The 21,658-nt window shown below is 52.0% G+C and overlaps 1 protein-coding gene and 1 long non-coding RNA gene across 3 annotated transcripts; one reads left to right on the top strand and one right to left on the bottom strand.

Moving 5' to 3' along the window:
• Positions 1-566: 566 nt before the first annotated feature.
• E130309D02Rik (RIKEN cDNA E130309D02 gene) lies at positions 567-14,882 on the top strand. Of its 2 annotated transcripts, none has more exons than XM_006504697.2 (6): positions 567-1,100; positions 1,555-1,776; positions 4,078-4,243; positions 7,814-8,338; positions 9,149-9,188; positions 13,951-14,745. In XM_006504697.2, exons 2-6 carry the CDS (start codon positions 1,594-1,596, stop codon positions 14,150-14,152), a joined length of 1,116 nt encoding a protein of 371 aa, XP_006504760.1. In that variant the 5' UTR covers positions 567-1,100; positions 1,555-1,593; the 3' UTR covers positions 14,153-14,745. The 2 variants fall into 2 exon arrangements, with proteins under 2 accessions (XP_006504760.1, NP_766314.3); NM_172726.4 differs by having other exon boundaries at positions 594-1,051; positions 13,951-14,882.
• A 1,703-nt stretch (positions 14,883-16,585) lies between these two features.
• Positions 16,586-19,919, bottom strand: Gm52794. The gene is made up of 2 exons (XR_003955829.1): positions 19,325-19,919; positions 16,586-17,990 (listed from the first exon to the last, which is right to left on the bottom strand). It is a non-coding gene; the product is annotated as a predicted gene, 52794 (long non-coding RNA).
• Positions 19,920-21,658: the final 1,739 nt, after the last annotated feature.

Below are 21,658 nucleotides of genomic sequence, written 5' to 3'. Positions count from 1 at the left end.
TACACAGTGAGTTACAGGACAGCCAGGGTTACACTGAGTACCCCTGACTCGAAAAACCAAAAGAAAAAAAAAAATCTCCAGTCTTCATTAACAGCTAGTTTAGTATAAATTGTAAATAAACCATCGCCCATAGATTGTATAGAAATCTTGAGCTGGGGAGTGGGAGTGTTGTAGGGTGGGAGGGTTTTCAGGAACAGGGAGCACGTGGGCTAAACCTTGTACTAAGATTCCCATAGTCCTCCTGGGCTGGGCTAGAGCATAGCAGTTAAGAGGGTCCAGGAGTCAGGAGAGAATTTGGAAACACTGACCCTGGAACAGAAGGATCAGGGCGTGGGGGTGCTTACAAGCATCATTTGTCCTAGTAGTCGCCCCACTCCCGGGGGCGATCAGAGCACGTCCTGGTTGGAGGGGAGCATGAGAAGGCTTGGGTGCGTGGTGCCGGCTCAGAACACCTCCGAGTGTCTGATAATCAAACACCTCTGAAGCCGGAGAAACTCTTGCGAAGACGGCGGGGCGGGGCCTCGTGCTTGCCCGTGCGGGCTTCACCGCCAGGGGGCGCCCACGAGAGCGCGCGGCCGCAGCCCGAGCTTGGCCCCTGCGGGCCGCCGTCGCCATTCAGCCGCCGGTTCGGCCGAGCGGCGTCGGCTCCCGCGGCTCTGGGCGGCGCCGCAGTCGGACCCCAGGATACTCGCTGGCCCGTGGCGGCGGCGGCAGCGGCGACGATGGTCCCCTGAGCGGGTTGGCGCCTGTTAGAGGCGGGCGGGCGCCGCGACCCTGCCCGCGTCGGGGCCCAGGCCGGTCGCGCCTCTTTGTCTCCGGGCGGAAGTAGGACTCGCGGCGGGGACAGGGCGGCCGCACCATGAGCGACATCCGCCACTCGCTGCTGCGGCGCGACGCGCTGAGCGCCGCCAAGGAGGTGCTGTACCACCTGGACATCTACTTCAGCAGCCAGCTGCAGAGCGCGCCGTTGCCCATCGTGGACAAGGGCTCCGTGGAGCTGCTGGAGGAGTTCGTGTTCCAAGTGCCCAAGGAGCGCGGCGCGCAGCCCAAGGTGCCCGCCCCGGCCGTGCCCTCGCTCGGTGACAGGAGCTCGCCCCGAGGTCTCGCTCCTCTTTCCGCTCCCCCGGCCTTGCAGTCCAGCGGCGTTGCTCAGCCGCGTGCCCGTTTCGCAGGCGTGTGACAGTCGCCCACCAATGAATGATCCGGGGTGGTGGCTTTGTGAACTGGCTACTTAACATCCCTCTGGGATGTCGCTTAACTAGATGCAGGGTTTTTTCCTTTGCTTATTCATAGAGTTAAGCCCCCCCGGGCTTAGGCTTCTGAAGGGTGAAAAAAATACACCCTGGGAAAAAGAATAGATCTGTTTTCCTTTTTCAAACACTGTCTTTCTGTGTACCATGTATCTCGGGCCAGCCTGAAACTCATTATCGGCTAGACTCAGCCTCGTGTGCGCTGGGATTCTAAGCATCCACTTCCCTAATCTCTTAGGGTGGGAGCTAAGGGGCAGGTGGAGGCCCTCTTCTCACAGCTTCTCTTCCGGGTTTGTTTTTACAGAGACTGAATTCCCTCCAGGAGCTCCAGCTTCTTGAAATCATGTGCAGTTACTTCCAGGAGCAAAGCAAGGACTCTGTGCGGCAGATCATTTTCTCCTCCCTTTTCAGCCCCCAAGGGAACAAAGCCGACGACAGCCGAATGAGCTTGTTGGGAAAGCTGGTCTCCATGGCCGTGGCCGTGTGTCGGATCCCCGTGTTGGAATGTGCGGCCTCCTGGCTCCAGGTACTGCTCTCGAAATAGCGTCTCCCACAGTCTCCGTAGACAGGATAACAAGAGTTTGGATGTTCGTAGAGGTCTTTTACACGTGCGTGATGTCATCGATCATCCCTGCCTGGGTGCTACACCCAGTCCCGTTTTTTTTATGGAGCAAACATTTTTTTTGTTTCTTTGATTGACTTTTTTTTTTTGAAAAAAGAATTTGGTATGTAGCCCAAGCTGAATTCAACCCTCATGACCCTTCTACCTGAGTCTCTTGAGGATTATAGGGTCCACGTGTCTGGCTCTGGAATTGTAGCCTTCTTGTACACAAAGTAGTAAAATTAGGATTTGTTTCATTTTGAAACAGGTTCTGATTATGTAGCCTGGGCTGTCCTGGATCTCAAAATGTAGACCAGGCTGGCCTTGAACTCAACCCAGACCAGGTGTCTCTGCCTCCCTAGCATTTGCTATTAAAGGTGTATGCCATCACACCCAGCTTACTTTTAGTATTACTGTGCATGTGTGATGTGTGTGTGGTTGCCTGTGCCACAGCACATCTGGAGAGGCCTGAGGACAGCTGTGTGAAGTCGGGTCACTACTGTCACCTTTTTTTGAGACAGGGTTTCTCTGTGTAGCACTGGCTGTCCTGTAACTCACTGTGTAGACCAGGCTGGCCTTGAACTCAGTAATCCGCCTGCCTCTGCCTCCCGAGTGCTGGGATTAAAGGTATGCGCCACCGCCACCTGGCTTCCTTGGCTCCTTTTCATCTTAAATTTGTAAAATTATTTGTTAATGTGGAACTGTTTTGCGTGGGGATGTTGTGTCTGTGTACCACCTGTATGCTGCTGCTCACACTGTGGAGGCTGGAAGCGGAGCGGGCTTTCGATCCCTGCAACTAGAGTTACAAATGGTTGTGAGCCACCATGTGGGTGCTAGGAATCGAATTTGGGTCCTCTGGGAGAGCAGCCAGTGCCCCTAACTACTGAGCTGCCTGTCTAGCCCCCTACTTCTTTTGTCCTTATGCTGTTACAGAGCTTTCTCTCAGGTTGTCGGGCTTGCAAGGCAAGAGCTTAACTGGCTGAATCCTCCACCATCCCCCACCATCCCCCACCATCCCCCACCATCCTCCACCATCCCCCACCAACCATCCCCCACCATCCTCCCAGTTTGCGTCTTACTGTATGGCCTCGATTGGCATGGAATTCACTCTGTAGACCAGGCTGGCCTCTAACTCACAAAGATTTGCCATCCTTGGCCTCCCCAGATTAAAGGTGTGTGACACCACACCCAGCCTTAAATTAATTTTTTGATAAACAAAACAAAAAGGCCTCATCTTCAGAATAAATGGAAAATCTATTTCTCAGGCAAAATGATTGGATTTTTAAAACAGTATGCGGAGGGAAGGAGAGATGGCTTAGGAGTTAAGAGACTTGTTCACACAAAGGACCCAAATCCAGTTCTTAGAGCACCCATATCCTGCTCCCAAGTGCCTATAACTCCAGCTCCCGGGAATCCCTTCCCCCTGTTCTCCTTGAATGCCTTTACGCACATGTATGGGTCTACTCAAACAGACACACGGGGCTACACACCATGAAAAGTAAAATCTTAAGAAAAACAAGTTTAACTATGTAGCTTAGGCCAGCCTACAACCTCCTAATCCTTTTGCCCCAGGCTTCCTAGTGCTGAGACCGAGCCTTGAGCCACCACACCCAGCTGTAGCAAACTTTTTTTTTTTTGTTTGTTTGTTTTTGTTTTTTTGAGACAGGGTTTCTCTGAGTAGCCCTGGCTGTCCTGGAACTCAAGAGATCCGCCTGCCTCTGCCTCCCAAGTGCTGGGATCAAAGGCGTGCGCCACCACTGCTGGGCTTGTGGCAAACATTTCATCATGTGATAATTCACAAACTCTTCCAAACCTCACAGTGGTAGTAATGGGTAGTTTTGATGTATGGTGTCCTTCAGAAATTGTCATTTCCTCGGCAAAGTCACCTTTCAACCGAGACAGGCAGATTTATGTAACTATTCCACCTTTGTAGTGGGCATGGTCCTTCTTGCAAGAACGCACTTCTGCCCTCTAGTGCTGGAGTGTGGGATAGCAGGCTGATTAGCTTGGCCGCCCCTGTGGAGCTGTGCTCCCCTGTGGCTGGGAAGTGGTGGTAGACTGGTGCCATGGGCTTTAGATGATGAGACCCTACCCCAAGGGGCTCTGTTAGCAGGTCTCCCCGCCCCGAAGTGGCTCCACCCACGTGGGTGGTCTTCACTCTTTACACGCAGCTGTCACCTGCCAGCTCAGGGTTCCTCAGTGACTTGGACTGTGGCTTCTTCCCAGCGGACGCCCGTGGTCTACTGCGTGAGGCTTGCCAGAGTGCTTGTGGAGGACTACTGCTGTCTGGTGCCGGGCTCCGTTCAGACACTGAAGCAGATCTTTAGTGCCAGTCCTCGTTTCTGCTGCCAGTTCATAACGTCCGTGACCGCCCTCTACGACCTGTCATCAGGTGAGTGTCCGAGCAGCTTCTGGTGGACACCAGCTTTGTGTATTTCTTTCTTGCTGTGCTGGGGGTAGAACCCAGAGTTTCGAGCATGCTGGACAAGCATTCTGCCCTGGAATACCTCATGCCCCAGTGACTACATTGGCTTTTGTTTTATTTTGTGGTTTGTGTCTGGGGGGCGGGTGTCACGTGTGCAGTGCCCACAGAGGCACTTGGAGCTAGAGTTACACATGGTCCAAATGTGAGAACTGAACTCAATGTAAGAGCAGCGAGTGCTCTTACCCACTGTCCAGACCCTTGCCACTGACTTTTTTAACTGCAACGTATGCATCGTTACTGTGGGGCTAAACCTAGCCTTACAGCATCTCAGTCTTTACCACTTGCTAAAAGCGGCTTTGTTCAATTCTTCGCAGTTTGGGTCTGAATGTCGGAAATAAGAGCGTAGGAAACCAGGTACAGGTACTTTTCCGTAGACATGTGACTGCCTCTCCACAAGATTTATTCTTAATTATGTGCATGGGGGGCGGGGGTATGACAGGTACCTGTGGGTGCCCAAGAAAGCCAGAATTGAGTGTCAGGGCCCTTGAAGGTGAAGGCACAGGCACTTGTGCCCAGTGTGGAAACTGGGAACCAAACATAAGTCCTCTGGAAGAGCAGCAAGTGCTCATCTATCTGTCTGTCTGTCCATCCAGCTACCATCTGTCCATCCATCCATCCATCTATCTTTAAGGTTTCTTCTTTTCCCCCTTCCCTTCTGTCTTAGTTAGGATTTTACTGCTGTGAGCAAGGCAAGTCTTATAAAGGACAACATTTGGGGCTGGTTCAGTCCAGTATCATCAAGGTGGGAACGTGGCAGCATCCTGGCAGGCCTGGTGCAGGAGGAGCTAAGAGTTCTACATTTTCATCTGAAGGCTGCTAGCAGAATATTGACTTCCAGGCAGCTAGGACAAGGATATTAGAGCCCACGCCCACGGTGACACACCTAGTCCAAAAGGACCACACCTTCTAGTAGTGCCACTCCCTGGTCCATGCATATACAAACCATCACACCATCTTACTCTTCTCCTTCCTCCTCCTTCTTGTTTTCTTCCCGTGTGTGGATGTTTTGCCTGCATGTATATCTGTGCACCACATGAATGCCTGGTATCCACAGACGCCAGAAGAGGGTGTTAGATGCCCTAGGTCTATAATTATAGACAGGTGTGAGCTACAAGTGGGTACTGGGAAATTAAACCTGGGTCTTCTGGAAGAACAGCCAGGAAGTAGGGGCCAGAGTTGACACAGATGTGGAAGGACTTGCGCAGAAAGCCCTGCTCGTTGATGCTGTCCCAGGAATGTGTCTGTGATGGAGAGAATAGGTGAAGAAGCCGGGGCTTCACGTCAGCAATGGCCCCTGCGGTGTCTTATGCCTGAGGCTCAGGGTTTTCCCACAAAGGGAAGGTGTTTGTGCTGCTTTCTGTGGAGTGAGCCTGCTTTTGTGCTCAGGGGTCAGTCTCCTCCCTCTGTCCTCTGCCCTGGCTGCCCTGGGGGCTGACAGGTAGTGTCTTGTCTGGCTCTGGCAGCTCTGGCAGCTCAGCCAGCAGTTTGAGAGTCTTTGGGAACCTTGTCTATTTCCTGTTCCATCCCAGCCCCATGGCCATGTGTTTGTCCCCATCTTACCGGTTCTACTGCTTAACCTGTGCCACTTTCAGGTTGGAGGCGCCTTCTGCTCTTAGAAGCGCGGAGATGCGTGCCTGTGATGCACATACATACGTGCAGGCAAACGGGTTCAAGAGCACAGGTCTCTCCTGTGGGAATGGAGAATTCAGTCACTAAGCACACGTGCCACGCACATGCCCAGGGCATAGATGCACACTCTCACCTGACTGCTCGCTGCCTTTAGGCCACGGCAGGTGCCCCCACTGAGACCTGGGCATGTGTTAGAAACATAGGGGGCAGAAACTCTCTGGGGAATCAAGGGCACAGGGGCAGGGTTGCCACAGGGGGGCTGTAGACCACAGCTGCTGCCTCCTGCCGGTGGTGGGGTACATGGGGAAGTGTTGTCGGGACAATCGGAGACAGTCTTCAGAGGAAGAAAAGCTTATTCCAACGGAGTGGGCACATGCCTTGCTTCCCAAGTCCTTCTCTGACATGCTCGAGCCAAGCATGGCAGGGGACTCTGTCAGGCTTTGCTCTCCCATGAGCTGAGCTGAGAACACAGCCTCAGAGAGGAGGCTGGGCCGCAGCCTGAGCATATACCGTGCTGATGTCAAATTGGGCAGAGTAGCTGGGTGACATAAAAGCCAGGCTGCCAGGGGTCTGAGATGAGCCCTCCACCTGTTGGTTTGTAGTTTTGGTCTTTTTTTTTTTTTTTTTTGAGACAGGGTTTCTTGGTATAACAGCCCTGGCTGTCCTGGACTCACTTTGTAGACCTAGGCTAGCCTTGAACTTACAGAGATCCTTCTGCCTCTGCCTGCGAGTGCTGGGATCAGAGGCATGTACCACCACACCCAGCTCCACCATGTGTTTCTAGTGAGTTCTGAGAAAGAACTCTGGGGTGTATGGACTAAGAGGGTTGGTTTGCTTAAAGGATTGGGACCAGCACTTGACACACAGTAGGCCCAGAGTTAGTGCCAACTTCTGCCCTTGTTAGTGCTGTCCCAGAGTCACACTGGTACTTAGATAAGGGCTCCAACTTTGGGGCTGCGCTGGCTGACTGACAGCACTGCACACTGCTCCCTGAAGGTCACTGTGGCTGCCACTTTACTACAGAGGAGATACCAGGCATAGGGAGGAAACCTACACCCAGACAAGGGCTGAAGCGCACCCGTCGTTGTGAGCTTGGGGATAGTGAGCTAGCTCTTTGTGTAGAACAGCAGTTCTCAACCCATGGGCCGTAATCTCTTTGGTAAACCTCCATTCAAAAATATTTACATTACGGTTCATAACAACACCAAACTTACAGTTATGAAGTGAAAATAATTTTATGGCTTGGCGCCACCATGTCATGAGGAGCTGTACTAAAGGGTCACAGTGTCAGGGAGGCTGAGCACCATGTGCAGAAGCAAGTGCCATACAGCGTGACAACTTAAGTTCAATCCCTGGGACCTGTGTAAAAGTGCAGAGGGAAGGGACTCCTGCAGTGTCCTCTGATCTCCACATATGCTTTATGTTCGAGTGTACACACAAGCACACACACACACACAAAAGCACACGCATGCACGTAGATGCACCAAAAATTAAATAAGTGTGTAGGGAATTCAAGTTCAAGGGAATTGTTAACTTAGGTGGTTTTTATTTTCACTTGTGTTTTTCTGAGCCTTGACTTTGGCCGTAGGGTCCTGGACACTGGGGACAGGACATCCGTCATGGTGCAGATGTTGAGAAGGAGGCAGAGTCCAGGACAGCCAGAGCTATACAGAGAAACCCTGTCTCAAAAAAAAAAAAAAGAGAGAGAAGGAGACAGAGGATGAGTGTGACTTGGGCAGTAGGCATCTGAGCGTCAGACACGAAGGCTCTAAACTCGGGGGCCCGTCCCCCACTGTCCGCTCCTGTCCCCAAGGCCAGAGCTGCTCCTGACTGCATGTCTCTCTGCAGATGACCTCATCCCACCTTTGGACTTGCTTGAAATGATTGTCAGCTGGATTTTCGAGGACCCGAGGCTGATTCTCATCACATTTTTAAATACTCCCATCGCCGCCAACCTGCCCATAGGATTTTTAGAGCTCACACCCCTCATTGGGCTGATCCGGTGGTGCGTGAAGGCCCCTCTGGCTTACAAAAGGAAGAAGCCTTGCCTATCCAATGGCCACATCAGTCACAAGGTTGCCAAGGACTCGGGTGCCAGCACGGACAGAGACTCGCACTTGCTGTACTCAAAGCTCCACCTGAGCGTCCTGCAGGTCCTCATGACGCTCCAGCTGCACCTCACAGAGAAAAACCTGTACGGGCGCCTGGGGCTCATCCTGTTCGACCACATGGTCCCGCTTGTGGAGGAGATCAACAGACTAGCAGATGAACTGAACCCCCTCAATGCCTCCCAGGAGATCGAGCTTGCCCTGGACCGCTTGGCCCAGGCCTTGCAGGTGGCTATGACGTCGGGGGCCCTGCTGTGCACGAGAGGTAAGTGCTGACCCCGTGACCCCGTGTCGTACGCAGAAAGGATGGGGGTCTCGGACAGATACTGCCTTTGCTTCTTTAGGGACTTGCTCCCCGTCCCTGGGACTATAAGGGACTGTCCCCCAGAGTCGTCCTCATGGGGTGCTGCTGTGCTCTAGATACCACATCTAGATGTCACCTGGCTCTTTTCGGCACAGGGTGGCTAGAGCATACAGAGCTTTTCCTCTGTAGGACTAGGATTTTGGCGTATGTGTGCGGTGAACCTTGCTTTGTATAGCCCAGGCTAGCCTGAAACTCGTGGCAGTTTTTCTGCCTCTGTGCCTGAGTGCTAGGATTGTGGGAGTGACCCTCCATGCTTGGATATGTTCGCTGTCTGATTTCCTCTTTTGGCGGCAGGTGAACAGTCCTGGAGACTGAGCTAGGGCCTCGAGCGTGCTAGGCGAGCTCTCTGTCTCCGAGTATAGCACCAGCCCTGCGTTTGCCATCTAATGTACTGTTGGCCTGTGTCCCCAGTAGAGGGGTGCTATTGATGAGTCCCTCCCCATTTTACCCTGGGTATTCGGTTATTCAGCTCTGATTTGTGGCTCTTTGCCAGACACTCAACAGATTGTCAACAGCCCCCCTCCCTCCCAAGTGGCTTCTTCTGTTTCCAGTTTGTTTTTATTTTATGTGAGAACTGCCATTCAGGAGAATCCAGTTTCTAAGGCGGCTGGGAGCTGACTGCAGCAGATCCTGCTGCTGGCTGGCCAGCGGTCTTGTAAGAACCTTGAACCCAGGTCTCCCCCGTCTAATCTCATGTCTCCTTAATTACAGATGACCTGAGAACCTTGTGCTCCCGGCTGCCCCATAACAAGTAGGTGTTCCTACCTCCTCCTGGGTTGGCACTGCTGGGGCAGGGTGGGAATGGCAAGAGGCAGAGCAGGGCACACAGGCACTGTGGTCCTGGGAAATCTGGTCTGCAGGCAGCTGAGTATCCCCTGATGAGCTTTCTGGAGGGTTAGATTGGCCCTGGGAAAAGCAGAGGCTCAGGACAGCCCTCTCGCCGGAGTGAGAGAGACCACAGCGACCTCCCAGTGTCACTCAGAGCTGCTAAGGCAGATTGCTGCTGTTAGAGCAGAGCTTGATGCTTCGTGTGAGCCGCTGCCCCTTTCAGAACCCAGACATTGCACTTCTGTGACTCTCCCTAGAAGTGAAGCCAAGATGTGTGTGTGCTGGAGGCTGTGTGCACTCCTCACACTGCGGTGACCCCGAGAGCCCAGTGTACTGGGCCTACCTGTGCATGGCTTCCCTCAGCAGGCAGTTGGCTTTGGAGATATTTGTGATGGCATTTGGGCAATCTCTGTGTGTGTCTCTGGGTCTGTTTCCCTATGGGGGTGGCAATGATGTCTGCCTCGTGGTGTGTCTCATGGGAGCTGCTGTCCTTTCAGAATGTAAGCATTCCAGTTCTGTGACTCTGTCCTTAGACGCAAAGCCAAAAGCTCTGTGCACGACAGAGTCTCATGCAGTGCAGAGGGAGCATGGTGGCCCTTGGTCCCAGGTACAGGGGATAGTCAGTAACCATCATACCTCGGGAGAGGGGACTATATAGCTGCTAATAGTAACTGTGGCTGGGAGTTGGCTCAGCCACAGAAACACTTGATGCATAAGCAAGGGGTCCTCAGTTAGATACTCAGGACCCACATTAAAAAAAGCAACTTGTAGCACGCAAATTATCTGTAATTCCCAATTCTCCTGTAGCCAGAGTAGAGGCAGAGACTAGAAATTCCCTGACAGCTTGCAGGGCAATTAGTTAGCCTGGAGGACGATGGGAGACAGTTGAGACTCCAACTCAAGCCAGGTGGAAGGTGAGCTGACATCTGAGCTTGTCCTCTGACCTCCATGTTTGCCATGACACACATGTGCCCGAACTCACATACATGAGTATCTGTATGTACGTGTGTTATTCACATGTACATGTGCATCACATACATCCACACACATAGAAATTGTGACCGCTGAGCAAGGTGCTGTTGTCAGTTGAAGCCAGGTATGTGAGCAGGGCAGGCTTACAGCAGTGGTGAGGTGTGAGCAGGGCAGGCTTACAGCATTGGTGAGGTGTGAGCAGGGCAGGCTTACAGCAGTGGTGTAGTGTGAGTAGGGCAGGCTTACAGCAGTGGTGAGGTGTGAACAGGGGCAGGCTTATAGCAGTGGTGAGGTGTGAACAGGGGCAGGTTTATAGCAGTGGTGAGGTGTGAGCAGGGCAGGCTTACAGCAGTGGTGTGGTGTGAGCAGGCCAGGCTTACAGCAGTGGTGAGGTGTGAACAGGGCAGACTTATAGCAGTGGTGAGGTGTGAACAGGGTAGGCTTACAGCATTGGTGAGGTGTGAGCAGGCCAGGCTTACAGCAGTGGTGTGGTATGAGCAGGGCAGGCTTATAGCAGTGGTGAGGTGTGAACAGGGGCAGGATTATAGCAGTGGTGAGGTGTGAACAGGGGCAGGCTTATAGAAGTGGTGAGGTGTGAACAGGGCAGGCTTACAGCAATGGTGAGGTGTGAGCAGGGCAGGCTTACAGCAGTGGTGAGGTGTGAGCAGGGCAGGCTTACAGCAGTGGTGAGGTGTGAATAGGGGCAGGCTTATAGTAGTGGTGAGGTGTGAACAGGGCAGGTTTATAGCACTGGTGAGGTATGAACAGGATGGGTTTACAGCAGTTCTGAGGTGTGAGCAGGGCGAGTTTACAGCAATGGTGGGGTGTGAGCAGTACAGGCTTACAGCAGTGATGAGATGCAGGTAGGACTGCTGGTCTTGGTCATTTGTTACTGGGTCCCGGGCCACTTGATCCTGTCACTTTTTACTGGGTCCCAGGATTGGTGCTGACAGGCAGCCTGGATATGGAGCTAGGCATCTTAGCTGCCCTGGTTGTCATAGCCACCAGCACCTGGTTCCTGGCTCTGCCACACTAGCCAGTCTGGGCAGGAGCCTGCACATCAGCCGAGTGCTGCTTCATTGCAAGTTGAGGAAGGCTGGTCTGGGCCATGGTGGGGCCCTGTCACCTAGACCGGTACTCTTGAGTTCTCTGGGAGAGTGGCTGAGTGTCTGGCCCTGAGTGAAGTGGGAGAGGTGCTGGCGGGACACACCGGCCACCCTCAGTGGCTGGAGCGCCGTTCAGGGCTCACTGCTCCTTTTCCTCTGCCTACCAGACCATGGCATCTCACTGCGAACACTGAGTTCTAACTTCCCCACCAGACTGCAAATTTCTGCTAACTCTGGCAGGCTATGGGCTCTGCGGTGCTCAGTGGACTTTGACTTTTTCTCTCTCTGTTTCTCTTCTTTCTCTCTCTCTTTCTTTCTTTCTTTCTTTCTTTCTTTCTTTCTTTCTTTCTTTCTTTCTTTCTTTCTTTCTTTCTTTCTTTCTTTCTTTCTTTCTCTCTCTTATTTATTTTATCTATATATAGAGAGAGGGAGGGTGTCTGGCCATGTAGGCCAGGCTGACCTAGAATTCACCTGGCTTATAAATGTTTTGATTGAGCTTCTTATCTTGAGGTTTTGGTTGCTTGCTTGCTTGGTTGGTTGGTTGGTTTTGTTTTGTTTTGTTGTTGTTTTGAGACAGGGTTTCTCTGTGACAGCCCGGGCTGTTCTGGAACTCACTGTAGATCAGGTTGGTCTCAAACTCAGAGATCCACCTGCCCCTGCCTCCTGAGTGCTAGGATTATAGGTGTGCAGCGCCACTCAGAGTTATTTTAACAAGAAGAGAATGGGATGTAAATGAAATCTCTCAGAGTCTGGTAAGACGGCCCAGTGGTTGGAGCACTGTTGCTCTTGCAGACGACCTGATTTGCATTTTTAGCACTCAGATGACAGCTCACAACTGACTCTAATGCCAGTCCAGGAATCTGCCCCAAACCTTCTTCTGGCCTCCTGTGCTCTGCATGCATGTGGTCCACAGACATACATGCAGGCAGAACGTCCTCACACATGAAATAAAGTAGACGTGTAGAGGGTTTTTCTTGTTTCTTTGTTTTTTGAAAAGGCCTCAGAGGGGCTTTGACCCCTTAACTCTGCCCATTCTCTTCATGGCTACAGTGACTGTCTGAGGTGTCTTGGGAGCTTTGGGTCCCCTGTGCTGCTATAGGAAGGTCTGTGACAGTCCCACCATCTGCTCCAGGGAAGCTCCAGACAGTGTCCGAAGAGCAGCAGGGCCACTTGAGGGCAGGCAGGCTGTCACTGGGTCAGCACTTGAGGGCAGGCAGGCGTCACTGGGTCAGCACTTATAAGGACGGGCAGATGTCACTGGGTCAGCGTTCAGGGAGGTGCGGCATGGTGGAACTGGGGGCCAAGGGGATGAGCAACCTGAGCTGGAACCAGAAGGCTGGGTTTGGTGACAGAGAGAGTAGCACCATGGCCAGGCTGAGCTTCAGTGAGGCTGGGAGAGGGGTGAGCTTGTGTCTGCAGCAGAGACTACGCAGGGAGGCTGAGTCCTCAGCGTGGAGAGCCCAGCTGCCTGGCAGACGGACTTTGGGAAGGTGATGCGCTGAGCTTTAGAGCAGGGTGTTCTGATCCTGCCACCGGCTGGGAAGGATCCGGGACCTCAGAGCAGCACCGCACTCAGGGTAGGGCGTTGCAGATGGTGGAGGCTGTAGAAAGGAAGGGAGAAGAGGTTCTGGTGAGTCCCAACAGAGCCTTGGGGTCTAGGCAGGGAGGGTGTAGCTCTGGTATCTTGCTTCCTTAGATCTTGGGACTATGATCCTTTGAATCGTAATGCACTATTGAAAAGCCATCTTTGTGGGGCTTATGTATGGAATGCAGTCAGAACGCAGTTAGAATTGAGATTTTCCTGGTGGCCAAACTGTTGTCTTGAGGCAGTGTGGTGACTGGGCTCAGGCCGTCTTCGTTGGTGTTACTGTTGCTGTGATGGAACCCCAGGACCAAAGCGACCTGGGAGGAGAGGGTTTGTTTGACTTCCACATCCTGTGCATTATAGAAAGAAGTCAGGACAGGAACACAAGCAGGGCAGGAACCTGGAGGCAGGGGCTGATGCAGAGGCCATGGAGGGCGCTGCTCCCATGGCTTGCTCAGCCTGCTTTCTTATAGAAGCCAGGACCTCCAGCCCAGGGGTGCCACCACCCACAATGGGCAGGCCCTCCCCCATCAATCACTAGTTAAGAAAATGCCCTCCAGCTGGATCTTACGGAAGCGTTTTCTCAGTTGAGGTTCCTTCCTTTCAGATAACTCCAGCTTCTGTCAAGTTGACATAAAACTAGAGCCAGCACAGAGCCTGACCTCTGTGAGCCTCAAGTTCTGAGGGCTTAGGGTTCCGGATGCCACATGGAGACTTTCACGTGATCATGGTTCCAAGCATAGCCACCCATCCGTGGTGGGATTGTAGCTTTCTCCCCGCAGGTCCTTCTCGCTCAGTCCTGGGCTAACCATCATTAAGTTCCCCAGTCTCCTGTGCTCCCCAGGAGCCCCTGACTCAGGAGGTGTGAGGCACCAGGGACAGAGGGACAGAGCAGCTTCTGGAGTGCTGGGATGACAGGCATGTACCGTCAGGCCTGCAGCATTTGGGAGAACAGGCCAGAGGCCCAAGTGGCAGCACTGGGTTGAAGGCCTCGGTCTTAATCTCTCTCCTTGTGTTTACAGCCTGCTCCAGCTGGTGATCTCGGGCCCAGTGCAGCAGTCGCCACACACCGCTCTTCCCCCTGGGTTCTACCCGCATATCCATACTCCCCCGCTGGCCTATGGGGCTGTGCCAGCGCACCCAGCTGCCCACCCAGCCCTGCCTACGCACCCAGGGCACACCTTCATCTCAGGTGTGACCTTCCCGTTCAGGCCCATCCGCTAGGCTGGCCCTTCCAAGCCAAGCCGCCAAGCGGCTGTGTGCCTTGCTCCCAGACCAAGGAAGCCCTTGGAGAGAGGGATGCTGGCCCCGTGGACAAGGACCCTGGGAGGCAGCAGGTGGTCCTTCCAGCTGGCAGAACCATCTTGGTACTGATGTCCCAAGTTGCTGTTTCCGGGGTGCCTCCTACCTGGTCATATTAAATATCCAGATTGGATGATGAAAGCGAGTGGGCTCCACCCTCTGCAGAGAGCACTGTGGGTGTTTTTAGATATGCCAGTCTGTGAGTGACAGTTGTCACACACAGACACTCTCAGCTCGCCACCAGGGTGTGCTGGTGGGTAAGCCGGTGCCTGCGGGTCCATTTGCCCTGCCTCAGGAATGTGAAGTGTCTCTGCCACCAACAGCGTTTTCTGCAGCTCCATGAGCTCAGAGTGCAGAGGGTGAGACCCAGCTCGTACGCAGTACTGGGCACAGCTCAGGGACACCTGTTGGGATTCCCCATCACCTTGGAGAGGATCTGTGTCTTATGGGGGGTGGGGAGGCGGGTATCTAAATTTTCCTTTCATGTGTTCAAAATAAATTTTTCTAAACAGTTTCATAGGCATTGTGGGGTTTTCATTTTGTGGTGCTGAGATTCAAGCTCATGGCGTGCACCTACTTAGCAGGCGTGTTTTCAGTGAGCTATACCCCAGCCCTATGGAACATACATCTTTAATTAAATTTTAAGGATTTGATGTGTGTGGATTTCATGTGCATGTATGCCTGTGTACCATGCGTGTACAGTGACCTTGGAGGCCTGATGCTTGTGTAAGTCCATGTGGGTGCTGGGGAACTGAACCCAGGACCTTCATCAACTTTCCACTTTATACTGTTGAGACGTGATGTCAGTCTGATCCCGTGGCCTGCTCTTTATGATACTGTGGTGTGTGTGTGTGTGTGTGTGTGTGTGTGTGTGTGTGTGTGTGTGTGTGTGTGTGTAAGGCAGACATGCAGGCTACCCTGCACATGTGCAGGTCAACTTGGAGAGTCGCTCGGGTCATCGCACTTGGCTACATGCTGCTTGGTTACAAACTGCTGGACTGTTTCAGGCTTCAGCAAGCCCGTCACCACCCACACCACACTGGGGTTCCAGGTGACGAGGGTCGAGCTGAGCCCTTCTCGCAGGCCCTGGGCGTCGCCCTCAGATCCCCACGCTTTTGCAGTAAGCAACCCCAGCCGAGCCGTTCCCCAGCCCGAGCTACTTTGGACCAAAACTTGGACCAGATTCAGTCTCCATTCGAGCCGGGTTTTGGCCTCTGCCCAGACTGGATGCACAGATTGCTTCTGCCCTGCGGTCAGTCCTCTCTCGGGTAGCAGGGATGTACTTGGACCCTAGGACATCGTTGGAAGGGATAGGCTTGTATTCTTACTAACTTTAAGGAAGGGACACTCATGTCCCTGTGCCTATCAGAAGTGACAGCTGTCATGGACAAATGGCAAAGCAGGACAGGATTAAATGAAAAGTGAAGAAATGGAATCTCGAAGACTAAACTGGAAGACAGCGCCAAACCAGACAGCGCAGGAAAGCTGAGGGGGCGTGGGGAGAGTGAGAGAGAGAGAAGAGAGAGAGATCTCCCTGTCTTCCCATGTGGCCATCCCAACATCACCTGATTTAGAATCCTTCCATATCCCCCAAAGGCGCTCCTTACCTCAGCCCTGCTCGTCCTACACCCAACCTTGGGCAGCCTCATCTCCCTTTTCTCTATGGATTTGCCTTTTCTGGAAATTTCTTATCTGTGGACCAGTGCAGAATGTGGCCTTGTGTCTGGCTTCCTTTACTTAGTGTGAGGTTTTCAAGGGTTTGGTTTTGTGTGTATCATTTTGCCTGCCTGTGTGTCCGTTCACCATGTGTGTGCAGCAATACCCTCAGAGGCCAGAAGAGGGCACCAGATCCCCTGGAACTGGAGTTACAGGCTGGTGTGAGCCACCTGAGAATCTGAATTGAATGTCTTGGGTTAACCATGGAACCATCCTTCTGGTATCTACTTATTCATTTATTTAGAGAGGACATCTCATTGAATAGCCCCGGGGGGCGCAGAACTCAAATATCTGTCCGTCCTGCCTCCCAAGTTCAGAGACTAAGTGTGCAACCACACTCTGGTAAAAGAGTATGATTTTAATGCTTTAATTATGCATATATGTATGTGTCTGTGTGGGTTTGTGCATGCGAATGCAGTGTCTGCAGAGGCCAGAAGATGTCAAATTCCCTGGAGCTGGAAGTAGAGGCATTCGTGGGCCTCCTGACTTGGGAGTCTCGGCAAGAACAGCATGTGCTCTTAACACCGGGTCATCTCTGGACGCGCGCTTTCTTTTTATGGCTGAATCCATTTCGTATATAAAATGTGAAATACCAAAACAAAACAAACAGAAAAACAAAAACAATTTTGGTCTTGTGTGTTGTGTGTTTCTGATATGTGTTTATTTATGTGTGACTTTAGGCACATGTATGCCGCAGCACACTTGAAGGTCAGAGGACAAATTGAGAGTCCTCATCTGGGACCTGGGGTTTCAGACTCGGGTAGATAGCCTTTACCCACAGAGCCATCTTTCTGGCCCATCCACCTTAATTTTGAAACAGATTCTCTCACTCAAACTAGTGCTCAACTGTCTCACTAAACTGGCTGGCCAGAGAACTCGAGGTGGCTCCCCTTTCTGTCCTCCTTACTGCTGGGGCCACAGGTATACAGCCCTGGGCCTGGCTTTTACGGAATGCTGGAGTCTGAACTCAGGTTCTCACGCTTGTGTGGCAGGTACTTTACTGAGGTGTCCATATTTCCAATAGCCCCAGATTGACTAAGTCACATGGATGCGTCCCGAAGAAATGGTAGCAGGTGTCCTGCAGGTGCTCCCAGTGTGATGGCAGAGTCCATGTAAATGTGAAACACATTCTTAGAAAGTTTAAAATGGGGCTGGAGAGATGGCTCAGTGGTTAAGAGCACTGACTGCTCTTCCAGAGGTCCTGAGTTCAAATCCTAGCAACCACATGGTGGTTCACAACCATCTTTAATGAGATCCGGTGCCCTCTTCTGGCCTGTAGACATACATGCAGGCAGAACGCTGTATACATAATAAATAAAGCTTTAAAAAAGAGAGAAAAAAGTTTCAAATGTTGTCTATCCGTACACATGTGAGTGCCATGACCTGAGAGGCCAGCAGGGGGCATCGGATCCCCTGCAGCTAGAGTGACAGGTGGTTGTGAGTCACCTGACTTTGGGTGCTGGGACCCAAACTCAGGTCTTCTCCAAGAGTAGCACGGACTAACCACTGAGCCACCTCTCCCCATTCCATTTTTGATTTTTATGAATATTGTCATCATGGCATTTGACGATAAGTGTTTGTGTGCACTAGTCAGTTTTCTCGGGATTCACTGTGCATGCACACAGGCTGAGTGCAGAATGTTTTTGATACGGAAAGAACCCTGCTTGAGTAGCTAACATAGGACGGCTGGGTTTCTTCCTGTGGCTGGGATCAAACACCCTGACAAGGGCAACGTAAGGGAGAAAGGGGGCCTTTGGCTCAGGGTTCCGGGCTCCAGTCCAGCAGTGTGGAGAAGCCAAGGCGTCAGGAATTGGAAGCATCTGACCACATCACACCCACAGTCAAGAGCAGAGAGAATGAATGAATATGCACAGTGCCCAGCTCACTCTTCAAGATCCAACCCAGAGCTCAGCTCATGGAATGTGGGTGGGTCCCTCCATCACAGCCCAGTTAAAGTCGCACACCGACCCGCAGGCCGACCTGTCCTAGGCAATTCCTCATGGATGCTCTCTTCTGAGATGACTCTGGAGTAGTGGTTCTCAACCTGTAGGTTGAAACTATTTTGAGATTTAGCAAGCCTTTCAACAGAGGTCTCAGATAGTCCCATTACAGTTCATAGCAGTAGCAAAATTACAGTTCTAAAGTAGCAACAGAAATAATTGCATGGTTGAGGGTCACCACAGCATGAGGAACTGGATTCAAAGCGGCCATCACGCAGGCCAGGCAAGTGTAAACACGTAAGCCTTTAGAGGCTGCTCCAATGGTGCCAATGCCAGGAATAGACTCCAGGAGGGACTGAATGCTACCCTACACTGGAGAACATAGAGCTGGTTGCTGATAAATTAGGTGTCTGGGCCAGGTGAGCGTTGACGAGTGTCACAATTTGAATGCGAGGTGTCCCCACAAGTGTGCGTGTGTCTGCACACTTGGTCTCTAGCGGCTGTTTTAGGACACCGTACAGCCTTTGGGAAGTGGCGTCTAGACAGAGGAAGGTCAGTTTCAGGAAGGTGGTCCTTGGGGCTTATAGCCACACCCCATTCCTGTCCAATCTCTGTTTCCTGATCCTCCCAGATGTTCCCGCCTTGTCCTACTGCCAAGGCTGGGATGCCTACTGCCACACAGCAGGACCGGGGACAGATAAGGTTCTTCCCGTCTTTGCACAGATGCATGCTTGTGTGCATGCAGTGTGTGCATGCAGTGTGTGCATGCAGTGTATGTATATGGTGCATACATGTGTGCATGCAGTGTGTGTGTATGGTGCATGCTTGTGTGCATACATGTGTGTACTTGTCCATGTACACACATATAGAGGTCAGAGGCAGACACCTAGAATCCATCTCTGTCCCACTCTGTCTTATACTCCTGAGATGGGGCCTCTCACTGAACCTGGCACTCAAAGTGTTTTGGCTAGGCTGCCTGGCCGTGGAGCCCCAGCGGTCCTGCTCTCTCCTCTCTGGGGGTTTTACATGTGTGCTGGGGACCTGAACTCAGGCCCTCATGGCAGATACTTTACCCCCCCAAGTAGATCTCCCCAGTACATATTTAAATTTATTATTGTTGTTATAATTTTTAGATAAAGCCTCATATAGCCCAGGCTAGCCTTGAATTTGAAATAGTATGTAGCCGAGGATGCGCCCAGACCCTCCCATCTCCTCCTCAGCTGTGCTAGATTCTAGGCTCGCACCCCACACCCCACACCCAGTGGTGGTTTTTTTTTTTTTTTTTTTGTCTGTTTGTTTTATTGTTTATATTGATCTTCACGAACCTCATCTGGCCTCTGTGGGTTTTAAGCTTCCAGATGTTAACTATTTAAGGCCGGTGTCCATCTCTGCAGCGTCCCTTCCCAGTTGTCTGCACTTTCCTTGAGCCCGGGCTTACCTGAGAGGCAGAAAACTACCTTGTGTGCCAGGCTGAGAGTCCTTCTCTCTCCACGGTTTCAGAAACCAAGATTGAGTGAGGCCTGAGCTCACTCCTGGGGCCTGATTTCTGCACAGTCTTGCCACGTCTACAGCACCTGCATAGCTGCTCAGTTCATCAGACTGACCGGATGCTTCCAGCTCCAGAGCCCGCCTCCTAGTGATCTTGACCAGGACCTAGACAGAAGGGAACCCATGGTGGATGCTAGTGATGGTGTCTGGTGACTCTGGGCTCCTTGGTAACCACTTTGCCACCACATTTCCTGTAGTGGCTGGAACTGCCCCCATCATAGAGAAATTGGTTACGTGGGCCGGCGGCTCTCTGTCTCTTCCTGACAAAAATTCCTGCCAGAAACTATACAGAAGGGAGCTCAGAGCGTAGGTCAGTTGATAGAGTGCTTGGATAGCGTTCATGAGACCCTGTGTTCACTCCTCAGCACTGAATACACTGGTCATTGTGGTCCATGCCTGTATCCCTTGCACTTAGGAGGGCCAAGTAGGAGGATCAGAAGTTCAAGGTCTACATGGTGAGTTTGAGGCTAGCCTGGGATACAAGATTGCCTCAACAGGTGGATCTCTGAGTTTGAGGTTGGTCGGTCGGTCTGGGCTACAGAGCAAGTTCCAGGATGACCAGGACTACACAGAAAAAACCCTGTCTCGAAACACCAAAAGAAAAAGAGAAACTTAGAGTAATGCTGGCGCGTCAGCTCAGTGGGTAAAGGTGCTTGCCACCACGCCTGACAATGTGAGTTTCATTCCTTGGAGCCACAAAGGAGAAGGAGGAGGTCTTACAGACTGTGGTACATGGCCCCCTCCCCTGCCCCAAGGAATAAATGTGATTTTAAAACCAAAAAGAAAAGCTAGATTTCTAATCAGTTTGACTGGGTGTGAGGTTGAGATGAGAGAAAGATATGGGAAGGACTGCCAAGAGAAATCATGGCTCCATCAATACAAATAAAATGAAAAGAAAATACTGAGTAAGTCAACATCAGAGCGGTTAGAACTGACAAACTCAGGAGAAGATTTCTGGGCTCAGCCCCAAAGATGATGTCTTAAGTGTAACCATGGAAACAGTCAACATGCATTCATCCAAAGCTGCAACAAAACCGTAACCACCAGAATGGGTGCAGACTACACAGGTTGGGGGCATAGTCCTGATGAGACCAGTTCCAGGGTCCCCAGTCTACCCAGACTCCTGGCCAACTGGTTACAAGGTCAGGATTTCCCCTGGCCCACTCAGGTTTGCTGTGCACTAGATCAACACAAGGAATTCAGGAAAGCACTGTTGGTGTCGGTGCCAGAGATCAAACCCCAGGGCTTTTGGGCTGCTTGGTAAGCATGCGCCAACTTAAGCTACATCTCTCTTGCCTTCACTCATATCAAAGCCAAGCACAGTGGTGTGGTCCTGTACTCACATGCTTCAGAGACAGAGATGGCTGATTCTGGAGTTTAGTGGCCAGCAGTTTAGCTAATCAGTGAGAGATCTAGGTCAAAAAATAAGGTGGAGATGGGCTGGAGAGGTGGCTCAGTGCTGCCCCCTTGTGGACTCCAAAGTACCTGCACTTGAATATCCACATGCTCACACACACACATACACACACACACACACACACACACACACACGGGCACACACACACACGGGCACACAAATAAATGTGTATCCTCCTTTTAAAGGTGGAAAATGATTGAGGAAAATACCCAGTATTGACATATGGCTTCTACATGTACACACACACACACACACACACACACACACGCATGCACACTCGTGTGCATGTACACACACACACACACACACACACACACACACGATACACAGAGGATGGAAACACTAGGGACTGAGGTCTCTGGAAGAGGCTCCAATCCGCTTAGGGGAGGAGAAGGACACCCCATCCTTTACCTGTCTGCTCAGCTGTCCTTACACTGCCTGGCATCCTGTCTCTACCCTCACAGATGGAAGACTATATGGTGCCTCTGGTTACCTGGCTGCAAGGAGCCCTTGTCACTCCAAATTACCCTGCCTCCAAAGCTGGCCCCCTACTGGTGTACCCACAGCTCAGTGTATTGGCTCTGGCCCTCTGCACCCATTTCCCTTGTAAGCGGGCTGCTGCTCTGCAAGTCAGACAGACATCCATCGTTCAGGATTTCCAAGTCAGGCTTGGGAGTTGGGGGAACAGGAATAGTGTGAATTGCAGACTGTGCTGTAAGCGGGGAGACAGGAAGAACAGGGTGTGATCCCAGGAAGGACTCTCCCCCCTTTTGGGGACATTTCCATTCTATAGAGGCAGCTCTTTTG

Source organism: Mus musculus, chromosome 5 (assembly GCF_000001635.26).
Source record: "Mus musculus strain C57BL/6J chromosome 5, GRCm38.p6 C57BL/6J".
NCBI classification, from domain to species: Eukaryota; Metazoa; Chordata; class Mammalia; order Rodentia; family Muridae; genus Mus; species Mus musculus.
The sequence above is the reverse complement of the archived record's forward strand: the minus strand, read 5'-3'. Positions and strand labels throughout refer to the sequence as shown.

Coding starts and splice junctions, on each gene's coding strand:
- E130309D02Rik (NM_172726.4), top strand. CDS start 860: ATGAGCGACATCCGCCACTCGCTGCTGCGGCGCGACGCGCTGAGCGCC. Junction 8,339..9,148: donor GGCCCTGCTGTGCACGAGAG/GTAAGTGCTGAC, acceptor CCTTAATTACAG/ATGACCTGAGAACCTTGTGC. Junction 9,189..13,950: donor TCCCGGCTGCCCCATAACAA/GTAGGTGTTCCT, acceptor TTGTGTTTACAG/CCTGCTCCAGCTGGTGATCT.